General features: G+C 42.6%; 2 protein-coding genes across 6 annotated transcripts in view; one reads left to right on the top strand and one right to left on the bottom strand.

Annotated features, from left to right (window-relative positions):
- Pcmt1 (protein-L-isoaspartate (D-aspartate) O-methyltransferase) overlaps positions 1-20,214 on the bottom strand; it is a 46,962-nt gene that overhangs the window by 22,492 nt on the left and 4,256 nt on the right. For 4 of the 5 annotated variants that reach the window (XM_027402064.1, XM_027402062.2, XM_027402065.2 and 1 more), the window contains exon 1: positions 7,402-7,651. The exons of the other annotated variant lie outside the window; for it this stretch is intronic. In XM_027402064.1, the coding sequence (XP_027257865.1) occupies positions 7,402-7,636 (235 nt within the window). In that variant the 5' untranslated portion in view covers positions 7,637-7,651. Of the gene's footprint in view, positions 1-7,401; positions 7,652-20,214 lie in introns of those variants that run through there. 5 annotated transcript variants of the gene reach the window in all.
- Nup43 (nucleoporin 43) overlaps positions 11,952-20,214 on the top strand; it is a 10,088-nt gene continuing 1,825 nt past the window's right edge. Inside the window, exons 1-7 of the mRNA XM_027402061.2 lie at positions 11,952-12,138; positions 12,454-12,576; positions 13,547-13,624; positions 15,024-15,204; positions 16,420-16,555; positions 17,696-17,847; positions 19,148-19,270. Coding sequence (XP_027257862.1) covers positions 12,019-12,138; positions 12,454-12,576; positions 13,547-13,624; positions 15,024-15,204; positions 16,420-16,555; positions 17,696-17,847; positions 19,148-19,270 — 913 coding nt within the window. The 5' untranslated portion in view covers positions 11,952-12,018. The remainder of the gene's footprint in view (positions 12,139-12,453; positions 12,577-13,546; positions 13,625-15,023; positions 15,205-16,419; positions 16,556-17,695; positions 17,848-19,147; positions 19,271-20,214) is intronic.

Below are 20,214 nucleotides of genomic sequence, written 5' to 3'. Positions count from 1 at the left end.
TTCTTGCTGTAAATTTGGCTAAAAGCATTTAGCTGGTAACATTCATGCCATAGCCTGAATGCTGTTTTTGCTCTGAAATTTCCTATAGAAGATAAACTGGCCAGGCGGTGGTGGCGCACGCCTTTAATTTCAGCACTCGGGAGGCAGAGGCAGGTGGATCTCTGTGAGTTCGAGGCCAGTGTGGTCTACAAGAGCTAGTTCCAGGACAGCCTCCAAAGCCACAGAGAAACCCTGCTTCAGGAAAAAAAAAAAAAAAGATAAACTGGTCTGTTGATTAAGCTCAGGGTCCCATTCTCAGGGCAAGGACAAAATGTAGTTCAACTGTTTCCCATAGGTTAACAAGGGTGAGTTTAGCCCAATTGCCATAGAATTGTTTCCTTGGGAACCTCATCTGCATAGTATTTACTGTCTGCATTGTAATCAGTAGTCTAGTCCTCTGAGCCTTTACCAGAATCACCTGCTAAACTGTGCTTTCAGCATCTTAAGCTTTTTCTAGCTTGCTTCTTCCATCTTTTCCAGATTGTCAGTTGCCCTACAATGAATGCAATACCATTTTCTATTTGCTAGCTTTCTCGCATTACAAGTACCTAAGCTAATTTATGTACAGGTATATTCTGGTTCACAGTTTTTAAGACTTCAATTCATATTTGATTTGCCCTATTGTTTGGACCTGTGGCAAGACCACTCAGGGATGGACATCAGTTGGTTCCATTGTACATTGAGGCAGACCTTGGCATTATCCTTATGATCATTTTCCAGGCACTGAGAATTCCAAGTTATGGGCCTGGAGAGATGACTCAGTAGTTAATAGCACTGCTCTTGCAGAGGACAGTGGTGTGGGTCCCAGCACTCAGTGGCATCTTACAATGTCTGTAACTCTTGTAACAGAAGATCTTAAACCCTCTTTTTTATTTTTTTATAATTTATTTAACTTTATTTTATGTGTATTGGTGTGAAGGTGTCAGATCCCCTGAAACTGAAGTAACAGACAGCTATGAGCTGCATGTGGGTGCTGGGAATTGAACCCGGGTCCTCTGAAAGAGCAGCCAGTGCTCTTAACTGCTGAGCCATCTCTCCAGCCCCGATCTTAAACCCTCTTATAGATTGCTTAAGCACAAGGCACACTATGGTGCTCATACACAAATGCACACAAAACACTCATAGGCATTAAATAAATAAGTCTTTTTTAAAGAATTAAAACTATGTAATGGTAGAGATATCCTCTAAGAATACAAAAGAACACCTAGGAAGCCAGACAATTTGTGGCAGAATTGGAGGCCCCTACAAGGAGACCTCAACTATGTAAAAATAATGAAGCTGAGGAAGTGAAGTGTAGGCTGCAGTGAAGATTCTGGAAAGTCAGAATTGCTCTGAACATGGGACACCTCACCTGCCAAAGGAAACTACAGGCAGTGAGTGTATATACCTGTAAAAGGCTGAAAGAGTGAGGAAACAAAAACCTGTAGGTGGGGCCACCCAAACCCTTGGGTATCCACATCTTGTTAGGGAACTTCCTCAACACCAGATTCGGAAGGGATTTTATGTTTGCCCTGCTGGGGCTGGGGTGTTGGCCTTGGGTCTGTCGGATCCCATCCCATCTTTCCATGCCCCAATTACTCCCTTCGAATGTAAATGTATGCCTTTGCTTGCCTTACTACTGTATTTTAGAAGAACATGATATGCATTTTCCATTTCTTGCAAGGAATCGCAGCTAAGACTGCCTTCGGTCTCAAGAGACTTTGGACTTCTGAGCATCGCCAGAACAGTGAAGATTGGAAACACTAAATGTGTTTTGTTTTATGAGGTGGACATAGGCATCGAGGAGCCAGGCACAGAATGCCAGTTTGGGTCTGCAATTTCGCCCAAAATCTTGGTCCCAGCTTGGCAACAGTGGAAAGTGGTAGAAATCTCAAAAGTGGTGATCAGTGGTTCTGGTCACTAGTACTTGAAGAATGGTGGAACTCTGGTCTTGGTCTCTCCTCTCACACCTCTCTCCCCCCCCATTCCCTCCCCTCTCTCAACGTGGCCATGAACTGAGGGCTCTATTTGGCCATGAGGTGCTTGCTGTTATAACACAAACCCAAAGCAACAGGGCCAAACAGGGGGCTGAGACCCCCACCCCCATAACCAATCCCATATAAACTTTTCCTCGTTGTAACTGGTTATCTCAAGGAACTGTTAACAGTACTGGAAACCCCACAATGACACTACAGCAAAGGGGTGACTATGAAAGGCATTTGAGAGACTGCTGGGGGTGGGAGGGTGGTATGGAATTTTTTTTTTTTTAATGAGGTACAAGTTAAACCTTGAAGAAATGAGGAGGACCAATGTAGATGTGAATTAGACAGATTTCAAAGCTGATAAAACTTTCCCCACTCATTACAAAGTTTCACCTCAAGGGCTGAGGATGTAGCTCAATGGTGGAGTACTTAACTAGTATGTAAAAGCCTTGCATTTGAGACCCAGCACCAAAAGATCATGGGGGGGGGGTTGTCTCAATAAAAGAACTACTATCCCATTTTATTAGTTTATAAGAGTTAAGAGTGATATAACTTGCATTTCTTCTCAAGTATCAACAAGCAAACAGGCTTTTCACTTTTTACTTCTTATCCAGAATGATTAAATGAAGTAGATTCAGGACACATGAGGATATAGTCTGAAAGATACTGGATGTAAAACTGCACTCTAATCGAAGCTTATGTAACAGCAAGCAAAGACAAAGTGTGTTATCTAAGTACCAGATGCTATTCAAACCTACACTGTTGTCCTCTGTATCTGTTGGCTTTAGTTGGTCTGTAAAAGTAAACTGTTTCAACATTACTTCCCAGAGGAGAAGGCTAAGTGTCTTGGGGTGCTTTTCATCCATATGTAAAAGTAGGTAACATGGGCAGTTAGTGTTAATATGTTGGCTTCTTTGCCTGGCTCCTGAAACACACATACTCTGTAAATATTATGCAGTCTTTAATGTTATTTTAAAAATCACACAATCTTGGATTTGGAATGTTTCTCTTAGAACTATCGTATATTCAAATCTGGTGACAAATCCCTGTGCAGGGTCCCTTACAGTGAAATGGTCAGCCATCCTCTGCTTTAGTATACCCAGTGACAGAAAGCATCATTGTTCAAAACAAACTTTTCTTCTTTTTTGAGACAGGGTTTCTCTGTGTAGCCCTGACAGTCCTAGAACTCACTCTGTAGACCAGGTTGGACTCAAACTCAGAGATCCACCTGCCTCTGCCTCCCAAGTGCTGGGATTAAAGGCATGTGCCACCAGCACCTGGCTTCAAAGCAAACTTTTGATGGTTAGGGTAGCTCTGTTGAGGTCTTCCTTATAATGAGTCCAAATCTGCCACCTGCTCTACCCTCTTCTACATATTTCTTCAAGCATTTTATTAATCCCGAAAACCTTCACTATGCTAAATTGGACACTTCAGTCCCATCAAAGTATCATCTAAAATGCCAACTCTTTTGCTTTCCATACACTCGTTAGAGGATCCTTGGTTTTCACTGTCACCACTAAAGCACCTCAGTCAGAAAACACAATAACTAGTACAAATATGCATAACAATACAATGTAACTTTCTCTTCCTACAGCTTAATTTCACCTTAAATATTGTGTAGGAGCCCAGTGGTACAGCACTTGCTAACATGAATCAAGCCCTAGAGTGAATCCCCAGGGAGAAGGGGGAAGGGGGAAGGGGAAAGGGAGAGGAAATGGGGGAGACATGGGGGATGGGGGATGGGGACCTAGCACTTCGGAAGTACAGGCAGATCAGAAGTTTGGTATCATTCTCAACTACACAGCAGGTTTGAGGACAATCTAGGCTACACAAGACACTTTCAAAAACACCAAAAAACCAAAAACAACAACAAAAAGTAAATGTTTTTAGGACCCAACAACTATAAATTATCATAATCTTGTATATTCAGATACCAATCAAATCTGTGCTTCCCCCCCCCACCCCGCCAAAATTCCTGATCTGCTCCTTTCTCTGCAAAGCCAAACCAAAATAAAACCCACTGTTCACCAACTCGCTCAGTCACTCATTTCCAACTCAGAAAATAGCAAACCATCCCAGCTCCCAAGACGAAAACTCTAGGGTCATATAATTGACTTGGTCCCAGGCTTTTCCCCACACCTCTTATCCAAACCTAGCACTTGCAACTTCCTCTGTTCATATCTCAGCTCCATCCTTATGGCTGGTTTATCCCTTCACCTTTGCTCAAAGGATATACGAGTGAGGCATCCTCTCCTGCAACTATAAACCCACTGCCCCATGCTTTACAATGGTCAGCCTATGAGGTACTATTTACTTTACTTAGCTGCTTGCTGTAGAAGGAAGTTACAAAAAGGAGTGGCTATTTGTTTTCCTCTTCCCTTTATCCCTAGTGATTGGCATATAGAAGGTATCCCAATGCATGCAAGCCAGTTATTTAAGAGGTTGAAGGATAATCAATCTCAAAGATTCATGGCTAGCTTGGGCAACATAAGGAGACCTCATCCTGAAACTATAACTAAATGAATAAAGAGGAAGCAAGGGGCTGAAGAAATGGCCCAGGGTTAAAAGCACTGGCTGCTCTTCTAAAGGACCCAGTGTTAATTCCCAACATTCTCATGGCAGCTCACAACTGTCTGAAACTCCAGTTCCAGGGCTTCCAACATCCTCACACAGACACACAAGCAGGAAAAACTCCAATGCACATAAAATAAAAATAAATTATCAAAAATAATAATAAAGAGGAAGCACTCAAATATTCATTGGATGATTGATAACCCTACAAATATTGTATTTGCAAAATGAAACAGCCAAGGATACAAAGGAAACATAAGTAGAAATAACCATACAATAAGAAATAGCATTTTCTTTTCTACAAACAAAAGCAAGTTGAGAAGAGGAGGAGGAGTTGCTCATCTTGTTTTAAGTGGCCAATGTAGCATTTTAAATACTAAAAGATGACACTGGGCAGGGGGGTGGTGGCAGCAGTGGTGCACATCTTTCATTACTCAGGAGGTAGAGGTAGGAGGCAGTGAGTTTGAGGCCAGCCTGGCCTACAAAGCAAGTTCCAGGACAGCCAGAGCTGTTACACAGAGAAACCTTGTCTCCAAAATCAAAACAAACAAACAAACAAACAAACAAAGAACACTGAACTCCAAGCAAGAAGAGAATGCCCCTCTTAAACCAAAGCAAAAGGGAAGACTCTGCAAACCAACAAGGTGGTGCTGGAATGGGTCCAGTCACAAAGGATCACTACCTTCCAGCAGCCCAACATACTAGGGCTCTGGTGGCAGCCTAACTGCCCTGGCAGGAGCGCCTGCAGGAGAAACAACTTTGCCACCATCAACCCCTGAGCACTGAGTCAGCCATGCAAAGAGTTCTAAAAAGCTCAAGTACCCACTTTCTAGAGCTTTACTTTAAAATATGTAAGGGATAAGGCTGAAACAGTGGCACAATTTAGCTTTGTAATTTTCAATTCTCTGGCTCTATGTGATCCCTGGGTTTACAGCTGCACACATACAACTTTAAATTCAGCACTAAGGAGACAGAGGTAGGTCTACAAAGCTTTGAGGTCTACAAAGTCAGTTCCAGGACAGAGAAAGAAACCCTGTCTCAAAAAAACAAAAACAAAAAACAAAAAATTTTGGGTTTTTTGTTAGTTACACAGTCTCCAGCCCCAGTATTTGAACAAGCTCTGCAGATGAAGGCATGCTCAAGCTTTGGAGAAACTGTTCAAACTTACCAAAGAACAGTTACCAAAACATAAGCCAATGGATGACAAGAAATGTATCATCACAGTCTCAAAGTGTACAAACGATGTATCAACTATAAAATCAAACAGTATTTCTGTCTTCAAATACAAAAGAAGTAAATACTTCCAATAAATTACTTTAAAACTAAGCAAACCATGAACACACTTTTGTAAGAAAAAATAAAAACACAACTGTAACCCCGACTTCCAATTTGCAGATCCCTTTACTTCAATATCAGCATGATCACATTTCCAAGGCTTCAACTAGAAGCTCTTAATTTTGGAGGCTGTCAGGATACGTGGGAGAGCATTTGTCTAAAAGCCCAGGCTTAAACACAATCATCACAAAGCACTAAGTATCTAATTTCTATTTAGCTATTATTTTTAAAATGCAACGATGAATATATTAAGTGCCAGACAGTCCCACTTATTTCTCTCATTCACCTTTTTACTCCCCACAAAGATTTTGGCATATAATGGACAATGAATTAGCATTTCTGAGGAGAAAAAAAAATGAGTACTGACTCAGAAAATTCACTTTTTTTTTCCTGGTTCCACCTCTCGAGGTGATCATCAATAGTTGAGAGGTAGGACAAACACATGAAAAGCTTTTCTTAACAAAAAAAAAAAAGTACAAGAAAATTAAGAACATCACCTGGCAGACTATGATTATTATTTCAAATTGGTGGCAAAAGGAACTGTGAAATCTGACCACAGTGAGATTATGAACTTGTAGTTTGCCTTGGTCTCGGAACTAGACAACACTCGTTTTCAATTTAAAAAGGTAAGTGACACAGCATTCATTCCACCCTAAAACTACCATCAAAGGAAGGAATACAATAACTACAGAGAATGCTATTCTTTTTTTTTTTTTAACTTTCCATACACGCTTTTAAAACCCAATGGACAGTCCTGAAAAAAAGTTAGCACATTTTATATGCACAATGCTCTGCTGGATTCAGGACCTCCAAAGGCTCCAAACAAAGTCTCTAAGGAACGCATGCCCTAACAGACAATCCCTCGGCTCCCCGCAAAGAGCCTATACTCTGGACAGCAGCTTGAGAAACTGCTCCCAGCACCCACCCGTAACCGCAATACCCAGAACGTCCTCCCCCTCCCCTTGCTGGTATCAGACAGCCGCATCTCCCTCCAAAGGAAAAAACAGAGGGCGGGGGAGGCAGAAGAAAGCTCGCGGGGAATCCACCGGGGAGGGCAGTGAGAGAACCCGCAAGCTGAGGGTGGTGACCCCCATGCCAGCCAGCCCAGGCACCAGGAATACAAGCCCGCACTTCCCCATCCCGAAGTCACGCCCCTCGCCGGTCGGAGGGCAGACTCCAGCAACAGCCCCGCCACCTGTGTCGCAACCGCACCCTGTCCCCGCAAGCCCGCGAAGAGGCGACGGCCCCGTCCCGCCCGCAGCAGCCCCCTTTTGGCTTCTCTCCCCTTCCCGTCCACAGCGGCGCCGAGTGACAGGTCCCGGGGGAGGAGACCGCAAACGCACGCCCGCCGGCCGGCCGGGACTCCCGGTGCAACCGCTCACAGACGCCCTCCAGCAGGCGCAGGGGTGCAGACCGAACGTTCCGGACGGTCAGGGGGACAGCGTCCAGGCCCGGTCCTTCTCCGTGGCCCACGCCGGGCGGGGGTGGCACTTACTGCGGAGGTTGTGGATTAGCTCCGAGTGGCTGGCGCCGCCGGATTTCCAGGCCATCGCGAAGCACACCCGGAGCAGGTACAGGACCACCTTCAGCGCGGCGACGGTCCCCAGCAATTTCCCCAAGAGTGAGACCACCTCCCACACGGTCACCGCCCCGCTGGTGTCCCCGCTCGAGCGGCCGCTGTTACTGCCGTCGCTGCCGCTGCCGCTGCCGCCACTGCGCGCTCCCGGCATCCCCCGCGGCACGCATGCGCTCTGTGACGCCGCGCAGCCCGGGGTGCGGCCGGGCGGGCGGGGCGGGAGGCGGGGGAGGCCTGTAGATGGGGTAGTCGGTGGGTGGCAGCCGGCGCTCGGTGACTGTGGCGAGGTCGGGCGAGTCAACGCTGCCGGTGTCTCCTTGCTGAGGCTTGCTCCTGCCTCCCTCCTGCGGTCGGCGGGCCGGCGCGCTGCGCGGTGGGACTCGTTCCTGGCTGCGGCTCCCGCTGACCCAGCTCGGCGGCGGGACGGCGGGACTGCGAGTCCGACGTGTGCCTCCGCTTCGGGCTCCGCAGTCTCCGCTCTATCAGCTGTTGCGAGCGGCGGGTCTGCTCCTATGTCTGTCCAGATTGCTAGATAGTGGGCCAACTCCGTCCTGCCTCACCCAACCCGGTGCACTAACATTTAGGCTGGCAGAGTCGAGGCTTCTGGCGATGGGACCAGAATGCTCATTTTAACAGAGCCCAAGGGCAAAGGCCCTCTCCAGCACTAAGTCCACCAGCCCCTGTCACAAGGACAGTACTGGAGAAGCAGAGGCTGGTTTGTTTTCAGCTCTGAAAGCGCAAAATCAAGGTGGAAGAATACCGTGACACAGGCTTGGGGGTAGGGATGCTTTTCTGGTTCAAAATAAGACTAGCGGAGAGCTATAATTGGTTACAGAACACTACAGTATCCTATGGGTGAAAGTGTTATTCTTCCTACCCAAATGTGAGTTACAATTGACCAAGCCTCACAGATTAAACTCTTAGACTGGGCCCTAGTTCTATTCTTTGCATCTCTGCTAGGTTCTGAGAAGTTGACAGGAAACACTGCGCTAACTAAAGCTGAGACGCAGCCATCACTCCAATAAACTTTCAGGAAGTAAATAATGTTAAGACGACATCGGTGCTGTGCTAATGACATCAGGAGCAATTTCCAAATTACAGTTCTTACCAAACTTTGTCAAATGCAACACTTAACCGGCTTCCAATCTGAAATGTTCATAATTTTCATGGATCCTGTAACTATGTTGGTGTTTTTCAATATTGAGAATAAAGCAAAGAGTCTTAGTTTGTTTCCTATCCAGTACCATGTTCTCTTCGAGTCTGAGTAAAAGTTGAGTCATGAACCTCTTTGCTGTTAGGTACTTTCAGCTAACACGGCTTTCCTGAGTGGGTCATAATGGTTACAGCTGAGTTTAATCTTTTCCCACAACCCAAACTGTATCGCCCAGCCTCTGTTTAAGTGAGGCCGTTCGGAGACTTGATTTTCCCATTTGTGAATGATTGGACACCTCAAACTATCTCTTGCAAAACCCATCATTTCAGTGACTGGCATATTGTATGGGAGCAGAAATGGCCAGGTTGGGAAACAGTTTTCACGTTAAAAAACAAAAAACTTGAGTTCTTTACAATCTGATAACTCTGATATCACAGCCGTGCCCCCTTTTGTTTTGTTTTGCTTTGCTTTGTTGGATTTTTAAGACTTTGGAGGCTTTGGAGGCTGTCCTGGAACTAGCTCTTGCAGACCAGGCTAGCCTCGAATTCATAGAAATCCACCTGCCTCTGCCTCCTCAGTGCTGGGTTTAAAGGCGTGGGCCCCCACTGTCCGGCTCACAGCCCCTTTTAAAGAACTGCCAACACAGTTTTGAATTCCTATGGTATAAAGGAATACCAATAAATGCTTCCTCTGGAATTACATAGGATTTACATTCTAGTCATGAAATCTACGACTAGAAGAACACCAGTGCACTGGGGATATGGTAGAGGCCTTGGCTAGCAAATGAAAGTTCTTAGGTTCCATTCCCAGCATCATCATCATCAACAAACAACAGAAGGGAATTATAAGTGTCATTAATGGTCTAGAATCTCTAGATAGCAGTGCTGGGCCAGTTAAACAACGTGGGCTGGAGATATCAGGAAAAAAGTACACAAAGGCATTGATCCTTGAAGAGTGGACAGGGTTTTGAGCAGTAGTGAGGAGTGGTGGGATATTATAAGTGTTATCCACAGCACAGAGGCAACATAGAATGAGTATTCATGGCCTGGTGACATAGTTCTCAGCAAACACATTATTAATTACATGTATAAGTAAATTGGCCAGGTTTACAGAGCAAGAAAAAATATACCAAAACCAAAACCAGAGGACCTGGAGAGATGGGTCAGCAGTTAAGAGCACTAGTTGTTCTGTGAGAGGACGTGGGTTCAATTCCTAGCACACACATGGTGGCTGACAAACTTTTGTAATTCCAGTTCCATGGGAATCTTACACTCTCTTCTGAACTCCTTGAGCTTCAGGCATACATGTGGTGCACATACTTACATGCAGGCAAACATTCATACACATAAAGATAAAAAAAAAAAAAACCCTAAAACTAGAGTTCCAGATTCTAATTCCAGGCTCTCCCAGTGTGTGTCAATTTTGAATCAGAAGAGGAAGAAGTTAAGATACTAAATTGTTCGGGGTGGAGCTGGTCCTTAATCCCAGCACCTGGGAGGCAGAGGCCCACTTGGTCTACAAAGGGAGTTCGAGGACAGCCAGAGCTATTACACAGAGGAAACCCTGTCTCAAAATAAATAAATAAATAAATTTTAAAAAGTTGCTACCTTAGTGAAGATACTTTCAGGATAATTTAAGGATGGATTGTTTTTTTCTGTTGCTGCAGTTCTGATCCAGACCTGGAATCCTCATCCTGAACTATACACTCAGTCCTAATTTAGGGGATTAAACATTTTTTTCAAGGTTTATTTTATGTGTATGAGTGTTTTCTCCCCCAGGGACTCACTATATAGTTCTGGCTGTTCTAGAACTTGTTATGTAGACCAGGCTGGCCTTGAACTGACAGAGATCTACCTGCTTTTATCTCCTGAGTGCTGGGATTAAACTTGTGCCACCATGCCTGGGCATGTACCAATGGAGCTACAATGTAGGTTCTGGGAACTGAACCCAGGCTCTCTGTGAGAGCAAGTGCTGCTAGTGGTTGAGCAATCTCTCCAGCCCTAAGGTTTAAAAAACATTTTCTATGTGCAGTGAAGTTCATCTAAGTGCTCACGGCTGGTACAAGATATTTCCTCCTGAATTTTTAAGAAAAAATTTTATACTTAGATTTTTCTCTGACAGGTCTAGAGAGCTAATTCAGCAGTTAAAAGGATTTGCTGATCTTTCAGAGGGCTAGTGTTGGCTTCTCACCTCCTGCATGGGTTTTGTGAGCTCACACCTGCCTCTATTTCCAGCTCCTGAATGTCCAGAGCCTCTTCAGGCACCTGTCTTCACATGCACATATACACATGCAGACAGTTACATATAGATAACTTAAAATAAAGTAAAAATAAAGTTATTTTAAGGGCTGAGAAGATAGCTCAGCAGTTAAAAGCACATGTTGCTCTTCCAGAGGACCTGAGTTCATTTCCCAGCACCCACATGGCAGTTCACAACCTTCTGTAACTCCAGTTCCAGGGACTCCACCAGGCATGAACACATGCAATAGACACAAACATACAGGCAAACAAAATATTCACACACACAATTTAAAAATTTCAAAAATTAAATATTTTTAAAGATTTATCAAAAGAATAATAAATGCAATTGTTTTCCTACCTCTAAATCTGTCATGAATTTTTTTTGGGGGAGTTGGAGGTAGATAGTGCATAAAAACATATTCGCTAATAAAATTAAATATAGCCGGGCGGTGGTGGCGAGCGCCTTTAGTCCCAGCACTCAGGAGGTAGAGGCAGGTGGATGGATCTCTGTGAGTTCGAGATCAGCCTGGTCTACAAGAGCTAGTTCCAGGACAGCCTCCAAAGCCACAAAGAAACACAGTCTCAAAAAAAAATTAAAGTAAATATACATTTGTGAAAGTATAAAATCCAATGTGAAGCTCCACAGCTTCTGAATGGCTGAGCTAAATGTATGGAAGTTCATTGGATTGTATAGTCTTTGGGTCAGGTTAATTTTGGTGTGTGATGATTTTTTTTATTTACAACGTATTTTAAATTTATTTTATTTTTTTATTTACAACGTTTTAATAATAAAGTTTTTATAATGAACAAAAAACCCTAAATATTAAAAAAAAAACTTCTCACATTACACGACCATTGCACAAATAATATATTGTCAGTGTTCCTAGATTGATTTCGCCTTAGGAGTGTGTCTTTTTTGTTGAAGGTTTTAGGGGCTGGATCTTTGTTCATAACTACTTTCAAGAGTGCGGTATCACAACCTCCTTCAGTTTAGGGGCTGGCGCGTCCTCCTGATGTCGAGAATTGGCTGTCTGCAGCCACCGTCTTTCCCGTGGGGTCTCATCCAATCAGAACCGCGCAGGAAGGGGCGGGCCTGAGGAGCGCGCAGTGTGCTTTCTGCTGAAGCTTCTTCTAGATTTCAGCATGGAGGAAATTTATGCTAAGTTCGTGTCTCAGAAAATTAGCAAGACCCGCTGGCGGCCAGTGCCTTCTGGGAGCCTGCAGACCGCAGAGACCTTCGCTACGGGCTCTTGGGACAATGAGGTACCCGGCCCCGGGCGGGTCCCCGGCTGCTCTGCTCCACGCCCCTCGCGCCAGCGCGCGAAAGCAGCTTATGGCTTGCGGGTCTCCTGCTTGGCTGCCCTACCTCAGAGCCCTGGTGGTGTATTTGAGCCTCGGATCTGGTTTTAAACCTTCACCAAGTTTGTAGACATACCGTCCGAAACGGGCCACATCTCTGATCGTTTCAGATCTTAACATACCGTTTGTCTGAGATGCTTTTGGAGCAAGGACGCCCGAAAGGCAGTCTGAATTAGTTGACGTTTTCGTCACCCCAAGATAAAACTTTCTGCTTTGCAGGAAAACTGCGTTTCACTGTGGTCTATTGGAGATTTTGGGAATTTGGATTCTGACGGAGGGTTTGAAGGAGACCATCAATTACTGTGCGATATCAGACATCATGGTGATGTCATGGATTTACAGGTAAATCTGAGTTGTCCCCCAAAGCTAAACTTGGAAATCTGATCATACATTTAGCACCGTATAGTTCGTCTACTGTCATTCCTGGTTTACAGGACACTAATCTCTGAATTGTAATTTACTACATCGTTGTTTAGGCACTTAGTGACAGAAGTGGGGTTGGGAAAGTGAATTTGTGTCAATCAGTTTGAAAATTAATTGTCCAAGCCGGCATGTGGGTGCAAGCCTCTAATTCCAGCCCATGGCAGGCAGAGGCAGGAGGGATCACAAGGCCAGACTGAGCCACATTTTGAGACCTTATCTCAAAAAACAAACAAAATTTGCCCATCTACTTGCCAAATGCTGTTTGGTGAGTGTTATACAGGTATGTTAATTTGCATTGCATGTCTGTGAGTCAGGGTTTATCATGTGTTGTGATGGGGATGCTCTCAGGATCTCACATGTGCTAGGGAAGTGCTCTCTACCTTTGAGTGTATGTATCCCAGCCGTCAAGTTCTGTTCACCACTTTACTAATCAGACAGATGAGACTGGTATCTTTTGAACATATAGAAAATATTGTGCAGGACTGCTCTTCTATGGTTTCTTTAACAACTTAGTAGAAATTAGATGAGCTTGGGCATCAGAGAGTCTCCCTCATAAAAAAAAAATCTGTATCAATTCAGATGCAGTGCATTTTACTCAGTAAAAAGCTGCCTACTCTTACGATTGACACATTTCAAGACTTTTATCATTGCAGCCCCAAATCAAAATGTAGAGTAAAACTTTAAACTTACTATTTATCCTTCATGAAAATACTCATAGTTTATATAAAAATTTCTTAAACATTTTAACACATTTAACATATTTTATTTGTTTCAGCTGCTTGCTTCTTTAAATCCTTACAAGGTTTGCTATTAGTCAAGGTGAAGTAATGGACTTTTTTCTCCTTAATATTTCCAAATCTATAATAATAAGCAGAATTTTTCTATTTAGTTTTTTGATCAGGAAAGAATCGTAGCTGCTTCGTCAACAGGATGTGTAACAGTGTTTCTTCATCATCCAAATAACCAGGTAAAGAACCTTCACAGGGAAAGTGAACTTTTATTTTAATTATTTATGAGAAGACTTACAGAAGATTGTGTGTAATGAGTTCACAGTGTTTTACAGTGTTTAAACATGAAGCGAGTCAATCATGGGCATTCTCTTGGAGCTCCTACATTTGCAGAGGTTGAAAAAAAAGAATTGTTTGATCACAGTAGCTGAAGACTAGATTGGGCAACACAGCACAATCCTAGCTTAAAGAGGAGTCATGATAGGAGAGGATACTGTCCACTTTTTAGAGGTTGATGAGGGTCAAAACATGCATTTTTGCACTGAGCTTCACCCCCAGCCCCATATTACTTTTTGATAAAGTCTACATCATGCTTACATACGTGTCTTCGGAAATTGGACATCCTTTAAATAAACTATTTATTAGCTCTAGCAGTAACATCTGCTGGTGGTAATTTCCCTACAGTGTTTTGTCAGCTCCTTTCATAGTCTTTTAGAGTTGAAAGGAGAAAGCCAGCACCCAGGCTTGAATGCATGCTCAGCTTCTATCTCAAATATCAAAAGGAGGGCAGAACAGCTGTTTTATTTTTAATGGGTAGAAGCCAGGTTTTCAGAAAACCCATGACTTAAAGACCTTTCTCTTGGGGCGGGTGAGGTGGCTCGAGAGTGTGTACTGCTCTTGGAGAGAACCCTGGTTCCATTCCTAGCACCCACACCAGGTACCTCACAATAGCTTATAAAGCTTATTACTCCAACTCTAGAGGATCTAATATGCTCGTCTAGCCTGAGTAGGCACCGGCACAGGTGTGATGCACATAAACTCAGGCAGGCAGGCACACACACATACTCATAACTTTGTTTTTTTGCGACAGGATCTCATTATTGTAGACCTGGCTGGTCTGGAACTCACTATGTCAATCAGGCTGGCATTAAACTAAGAAATCCCCCTGCCTCTGCTTCTTGAGTGCTGGGATCAAAGGTATGTGCCACCATGCCCATCTGTAATTCATTTTCTTAATGGAATCATGTAGAAAAAGATGTAGAGGTTAGTCCCTTATGTATTAGTTTATTCCCCTAACATTCAGCTACTTGGTAACAAAAATTAGTAGTTTGAAATAAATGTGGTGAGTCTAATTAGAATGTACAAAAATTTGATGGAAGTAGTTTCTAAACATCAGTATGCTCAAATACAAAGAAAAGGGGAGAATTGTTCTCCTACAAGGACATAAGATATAATAAGATATAATCTTATAATCTTAAAAATACTGTTATTGGGCAGACTTGGTGGCTCACTTATAATCCCAAACACTTGGAAGTCCTGTCTCAAAAAAAAAAAAAAAAAAAAAAAAAATTCTGGGAAGAAGGGCTCATTCTTCAGAACTTTGCTCTGATTGATAACATGCTCATTTCTGATGCCTAGACTCTGTCAGTCAATCAGCAGTGGCCAGCAGCTCACCACCATACAGGTCCTGGCAGTCCTTCCTATAGCAGTGCACCATGTACAGGGATTGTGTGCGACAACCCAGAAATTGTCACTGTTGGAGAGGATGGTCGAATAAATCTCTTCAGAGTTGATCATAAGGAGGCCGTAAGAACTATAGGTAAGAGAAATCCTATTTCTTCTATCCATCACATAGTAATTGAATTAAGTAAACATGATTTTAAGTATTTGAAGAGTGGGAAAATACACATGGCAGGGCCCCTTTATAAGATAGTGTAAATAATTGATACAAGAGCAGAAAGATATATTAGGTGGTGGAGTTTTAGTTTTAACTAGAAGGAATTGTCACATAATTATGAAACAAGTGGCAGTTAGTATATTCTTGATTCTGTACCATAAATAATACTAAAATATGATACGCCAGAAAAGCAGGAATAGTATGGAGCCAGGGTAAAACCAGATAGCAGATGACAAAGTGTATGGTGAGCTGACATTAGATAGTTGTTAGTGCAGATGAAAGGTGAAGCTAGGAAGGTAAATTGGGATCAGATTGCAGAGTATCTGAATTTCAGGGTAACTTGAAGTTGGGTGTCTTTAGGTGGCAAACAGTAGCTCTTGGAAGTCTTTGAGCAGGGACTGATATACTTCAGTGTTGTTCAGTACACTGTGCTAGTGAAATGGCACTCACTGACTTGCCTGAGGAGAGTCCTAGTCCCCACCTTAGACCTCTTGGATTGGAAGCTCCAAGGAATGCTCATTAGTTTCCTGTGTCCTTTGGTCTAATTGTTAAATTTCTAAGTTATAACACTTTCTCTATTGCTAAGGGCTGTTGCCTGCTGGCAATGTACAGAAATGGCACAAGTTAAGTTTGGAAGTATGTATCATGCGCCTCAAATCTAACCACTTCAGGAAATCAAGGATGGGGGGACATTATAAAAATCTAAACAGTTGTAGCTCAACTTCCAGTCCCAGCACCTGGGAGACAGAGGCAGGCAGATCTCTGTGAGTTCAAGGCTAGCCTGGTCTACAGAGCGAGTTCCAGGACAGCCAGGGATACAGAGTTGAAACCCTGTCTTGTAAAAACGAAGGGGAAAAAAAAATTAGTGTAGCAATTTTAAGAGAAAATAGAAAAAACAAAATGGTAAATCAGCTCTACATTTAGAAATTGGCTGTTCTGTGAGTGATGCTGTCTACCAGAGAGAAGAGGAGAGCATCTAAACATGTATTTTACTATACATTTCTCCATGAAAAAAGTTTGCTAAGTCATTAGAAATTATATTTCAACCAGTAGGGGGAATGTGTTCTAAAAGGAGCCCGTTAACACATACTACCGTTTCTAAAACGTTAACACATACTACCATTTCTAAAACTGCAGATAATGCGGACAGCAGTACACTCCATGCTGTAACCTTTCTTCGAACTCCTGAGATTGTTACAGTAAACTCAATTGGACAGTTAAAAATATGGGATTTCAGACAACAAGGAAGTGAGCCCTGTCAGATATTATCACTGTAAGTTTTGATTTGTCATTTTCAGTAGTGTGATACAAAGTTATGTTAGATTGCAATCAGCTTTGTATTTTTATTTTTTTTTGTGTGTGTGTTTTGCCTGCTTGCATATGTGTGTACCACATGCACATAGTACCCCTAGAGGCCAGAAGAGAGCATTGGACTCCTGGGACTGGAGTTAATAGACTTTTGTGAGCTGCCTTGTCGGGGCTGGGATTGAACCTAAGTCCTCTGGAAGAACAACCTATGCCCTTAATTGCTGAGCCATTTCATTGCAGTCTCCCAGCTTTGCATTTCAGAGACACTGATCCATGATTAAATTGATAAAGCAAGGATAACATGATAGAGTTGATTCTACCATCCTAAATTTAACAAGTAATTGTTGTATTGATTCAGAGTCTTTATGTCTTTGAAGTAAATATTTAACAGAGAACTTGTTGCTGTTTATCAAATGATTGTACTGGTAGTGAGTAAAATACACTGTAGATATCATGGCAGAAAAAATACAATTCAAGATAACTTTTTTGGAGCAGAAATCACCCTTTCTAGATGTGTAATCTTTGTTACTTTCTCAAGAAACTAGAATGTAGTATCAGACTTAAAAAAACAAAACAAAAAAAAAGCAAATTAAGAACATAGGCATAATAAACAGTCGGTGTAATTGATGCATATTTTTATTTTTAAATTTACTTTTAGCTATTCTGTTGTGTCTGTGTGGCTATGTGCACATGATTGCAAATACCCAAGGGACAGGTTTATAGGATGCTCCTGGAACTGGATTACAGGTGATTGTGAGCAGCTGATATGGGTGCAATGAATTGAACTCGGGGCTCTGGAATAGCACCTGCAATAATTGCTAAGCCAGAACTTCAGCTTGACACATACTTCTTAATGGAAATCTCTCTTACATATCTTACCATTGTTACTTTGTTTCCTATGAACAATGAGTAATTATAGCCTTTAATTCTAAAACTTTATTGTTTATAAATATACTTAATTTAGTTAATTTTTACATCACTAAGATTTAGTATCTCTTGCCACATAATTTAATCATTTGGTGAGTAAAATGAAATATGTTTCTTGTTATGCAAAGATAAATTGTCCTTTCCCACATCTTTGATAATGTTTTATTTTCTTTAAAAGAACTGGTGACCGAGTACCACTCCACTGTGTTGACAGACATCCCAACCAGCAGCATGTTGTAGCTACTGGTGGCCAGGATGGGATGTTGAGTATTTGGGATGTTAGACAAGGCACCATGCCAGTGTCTTTACTTAAGGCTCATGAGGCTGAAAGTAAGTATTGTGGAGATGCAGAACGTTTCTGTTGGGCTACTCACATAAGCATATATACATATAATGCTACACAGGGATCATTTTACATCAAAGCTTTTCAAATATCTATATAGTATAAGATACATAATCCTTTTTTGTGTTTAAGGTCTTTAATATTTCGTCATATCTAGAACTGTATGCACCCCACCCCACCCCCAGACAGGGTTTCCTTGTTTAGTCTTGGCTAGCTCTATAGACAGGCTGGCCTTCAAATCACAGAGATCTGCTTGCCTTTGCTTCCCAAGTGTTGGGATTAAAGGCATGTACCACTACCACCCAGCTACTGCATGATTATCTTACTGAGCTAATATTCTTAGATTTTTTTTTTCTTTTTAGGAATAAAATCAGTGGGCCAAACTGTTATATTGTGTGTTAGGTTATTGATTGTTATGTATAAAAATGTCACTTAATGTTTGCCAATTTGCTCATTAGTTAATTAATTTTGTGGAGTTTTGAGATAGGTAACCCAGATTAGCCTGGGACTTACTGTATAGCCCAAACTGGACTCTACCTTACCAAGTCCTCCTGCCTCAGCTTCCTAAGTGTTGTGATTATAGGCATGAGCCACCACTCTGATAAAACAGATTCCCATTCCCCATTCCTGGGGACTGAGCTGGGACCTCATGAGGTTCTCTGCCCGGAGCTATAGAGTAAGCTCCAACTGATGCTTTTGTTTGTTTGATGTTTGCTTTTTGGGAAAGGAACTCTTTGTTTACCATTTCATTCTTCAAAAAAACAACAACAAAAACAAAACCCAAGGGGCTGGAAAGATGGGTTTTCCAGAGAACCCATGTTCTATCCCCAACACCCATATGCTGGCTTACAACTTCTAATGATAACTCTAGTTCCAAGGGATCTGACGCCCTCTTCTGGCCCTTGCTCTAATAAAATACAAGAAAGCAAATATAAAACCAGTGCTGCACCTTGACCCAGTTTAAGAAATGTTCAGCCAGGCATGTGTGATCCTAGCAGCTAGGAGACAGAGGCAGGGGATAAGGAGTTCAAGTCCAACTTCTGTCTCCTAGCTGCTGGGTTTACACTACCAGATAAAAATGTACAGATGGGGTGGGAAACCTATCAACTTTAAGTAGGTTAAAAATCAAAGGCTTCAAAAGTAAAGAAATGACAGAATGTAACCTTTTGGTGACTGTAACGTGTAAATAGAAAAAAACTACTACTTGTGGAGTGGGCCAGAAAATCAGTAACTGTTAAGTCATTTAACCTTCATGGATTATTCACATTGATTCCCTCTGTCTTTTAGTGTGGGAGGTTCACTTCCACCCATCCAACCCGGATCATCTGTTTACTTGTTCTGAAGATGGGTCCCTCTGGCATTGGGATGCCTCCACAAATGGACCAGAAAAGTCTTCTCTCTTTTACCAAGGTAAAGTTCTTAGGTGCTGATTCAGGATATTTTAAATCTCAAGTTGAGTCAGGATCTGCCTGCCTCTGCCTCCCCAGTGCTGGGATCAAAGGTGTATACCGCCAAACTGGCCCACATTTTCTTATTTATCTCAGATTTACTTTTATTTTACGTGTATGAGTGTTTTGCCTGCATATATGTCTGTAATTTCAGTTTCAGGAGATCCAAAGTGTGCAGTGTCCACAGAGCCCATCTCTCTAGCACCATTTCAGTGGTTAAAAGCACTGGCCACAGTAGAATAAAACAGGAATTAGCCAGGCGTTGGTGGTGCACACCTTTAATAATCCAGCACTCTGGACACAGAGGCAGGTGGATCTCTGTGACTTTGAGGCCAGCCTGGTCTCCAGAACGAGTGCCAGGATAAGCTCCAAAGCTACACAGAGAAACCCTGTTTCAAAAAAACCAAAAACCAAAACCAAAACAAAAAACCAGGAAATAACTGAAAAAAATACACAAAATTACTATGTAGAGGAGTCAGCAGACTAGGAGGATAAAGAAAAGGGGCACTACAGGCCTTAGTGGAACCTCCCATTAGTTGAAAGGTGGAGATGGGATGATCATTTTAAGTCCATCCTAAGCTACAGAGTTGAGTTTGAGGCCAGCCTGGGCTACATGAGACCTTGTCTCAAAACAAACACAACAAAACAAAGAGGAGGGGCTGGAGAGAGGTTCCAGCAGTTAAGAGTCCAGAAGACCTTGTTTTGATTCCCATCATCAACATGGCAGCTCACAACTATCTGTAATTCCAGGGGATCCAATCCAATGCCCTCTCTGGTCTCCATGCACCACGTGCGAAAAAACCCATACATACACATAAAGTAACCAAAGGGGAAAGAAAAAGAAAAGATGCATTTTGTTTTTAGCTGTGTGTGTGTGTGTGTGTGTGTGTGTGTGTGTGTGTGTGT

The sequence above is a fragment of the Cricetulus griseus genome, chromosome 2, assembly GCF_003668045.3.
Source record: "Cricetulus griseus strain 17A/GY chromosome 2, alternate assembly CriGri-PICRH-1.0, whole genome shotgun sequence".
NCBI classification, from domain to species: Eukaryota; Metazoa; Chordata; class Mammalia; order Rodentia; family Cricetidae; genus Cricetulus; species Cricetulus griseus.
This window is presented reverse-complemented; position numbering and strand designations above follow the sequence as displayed.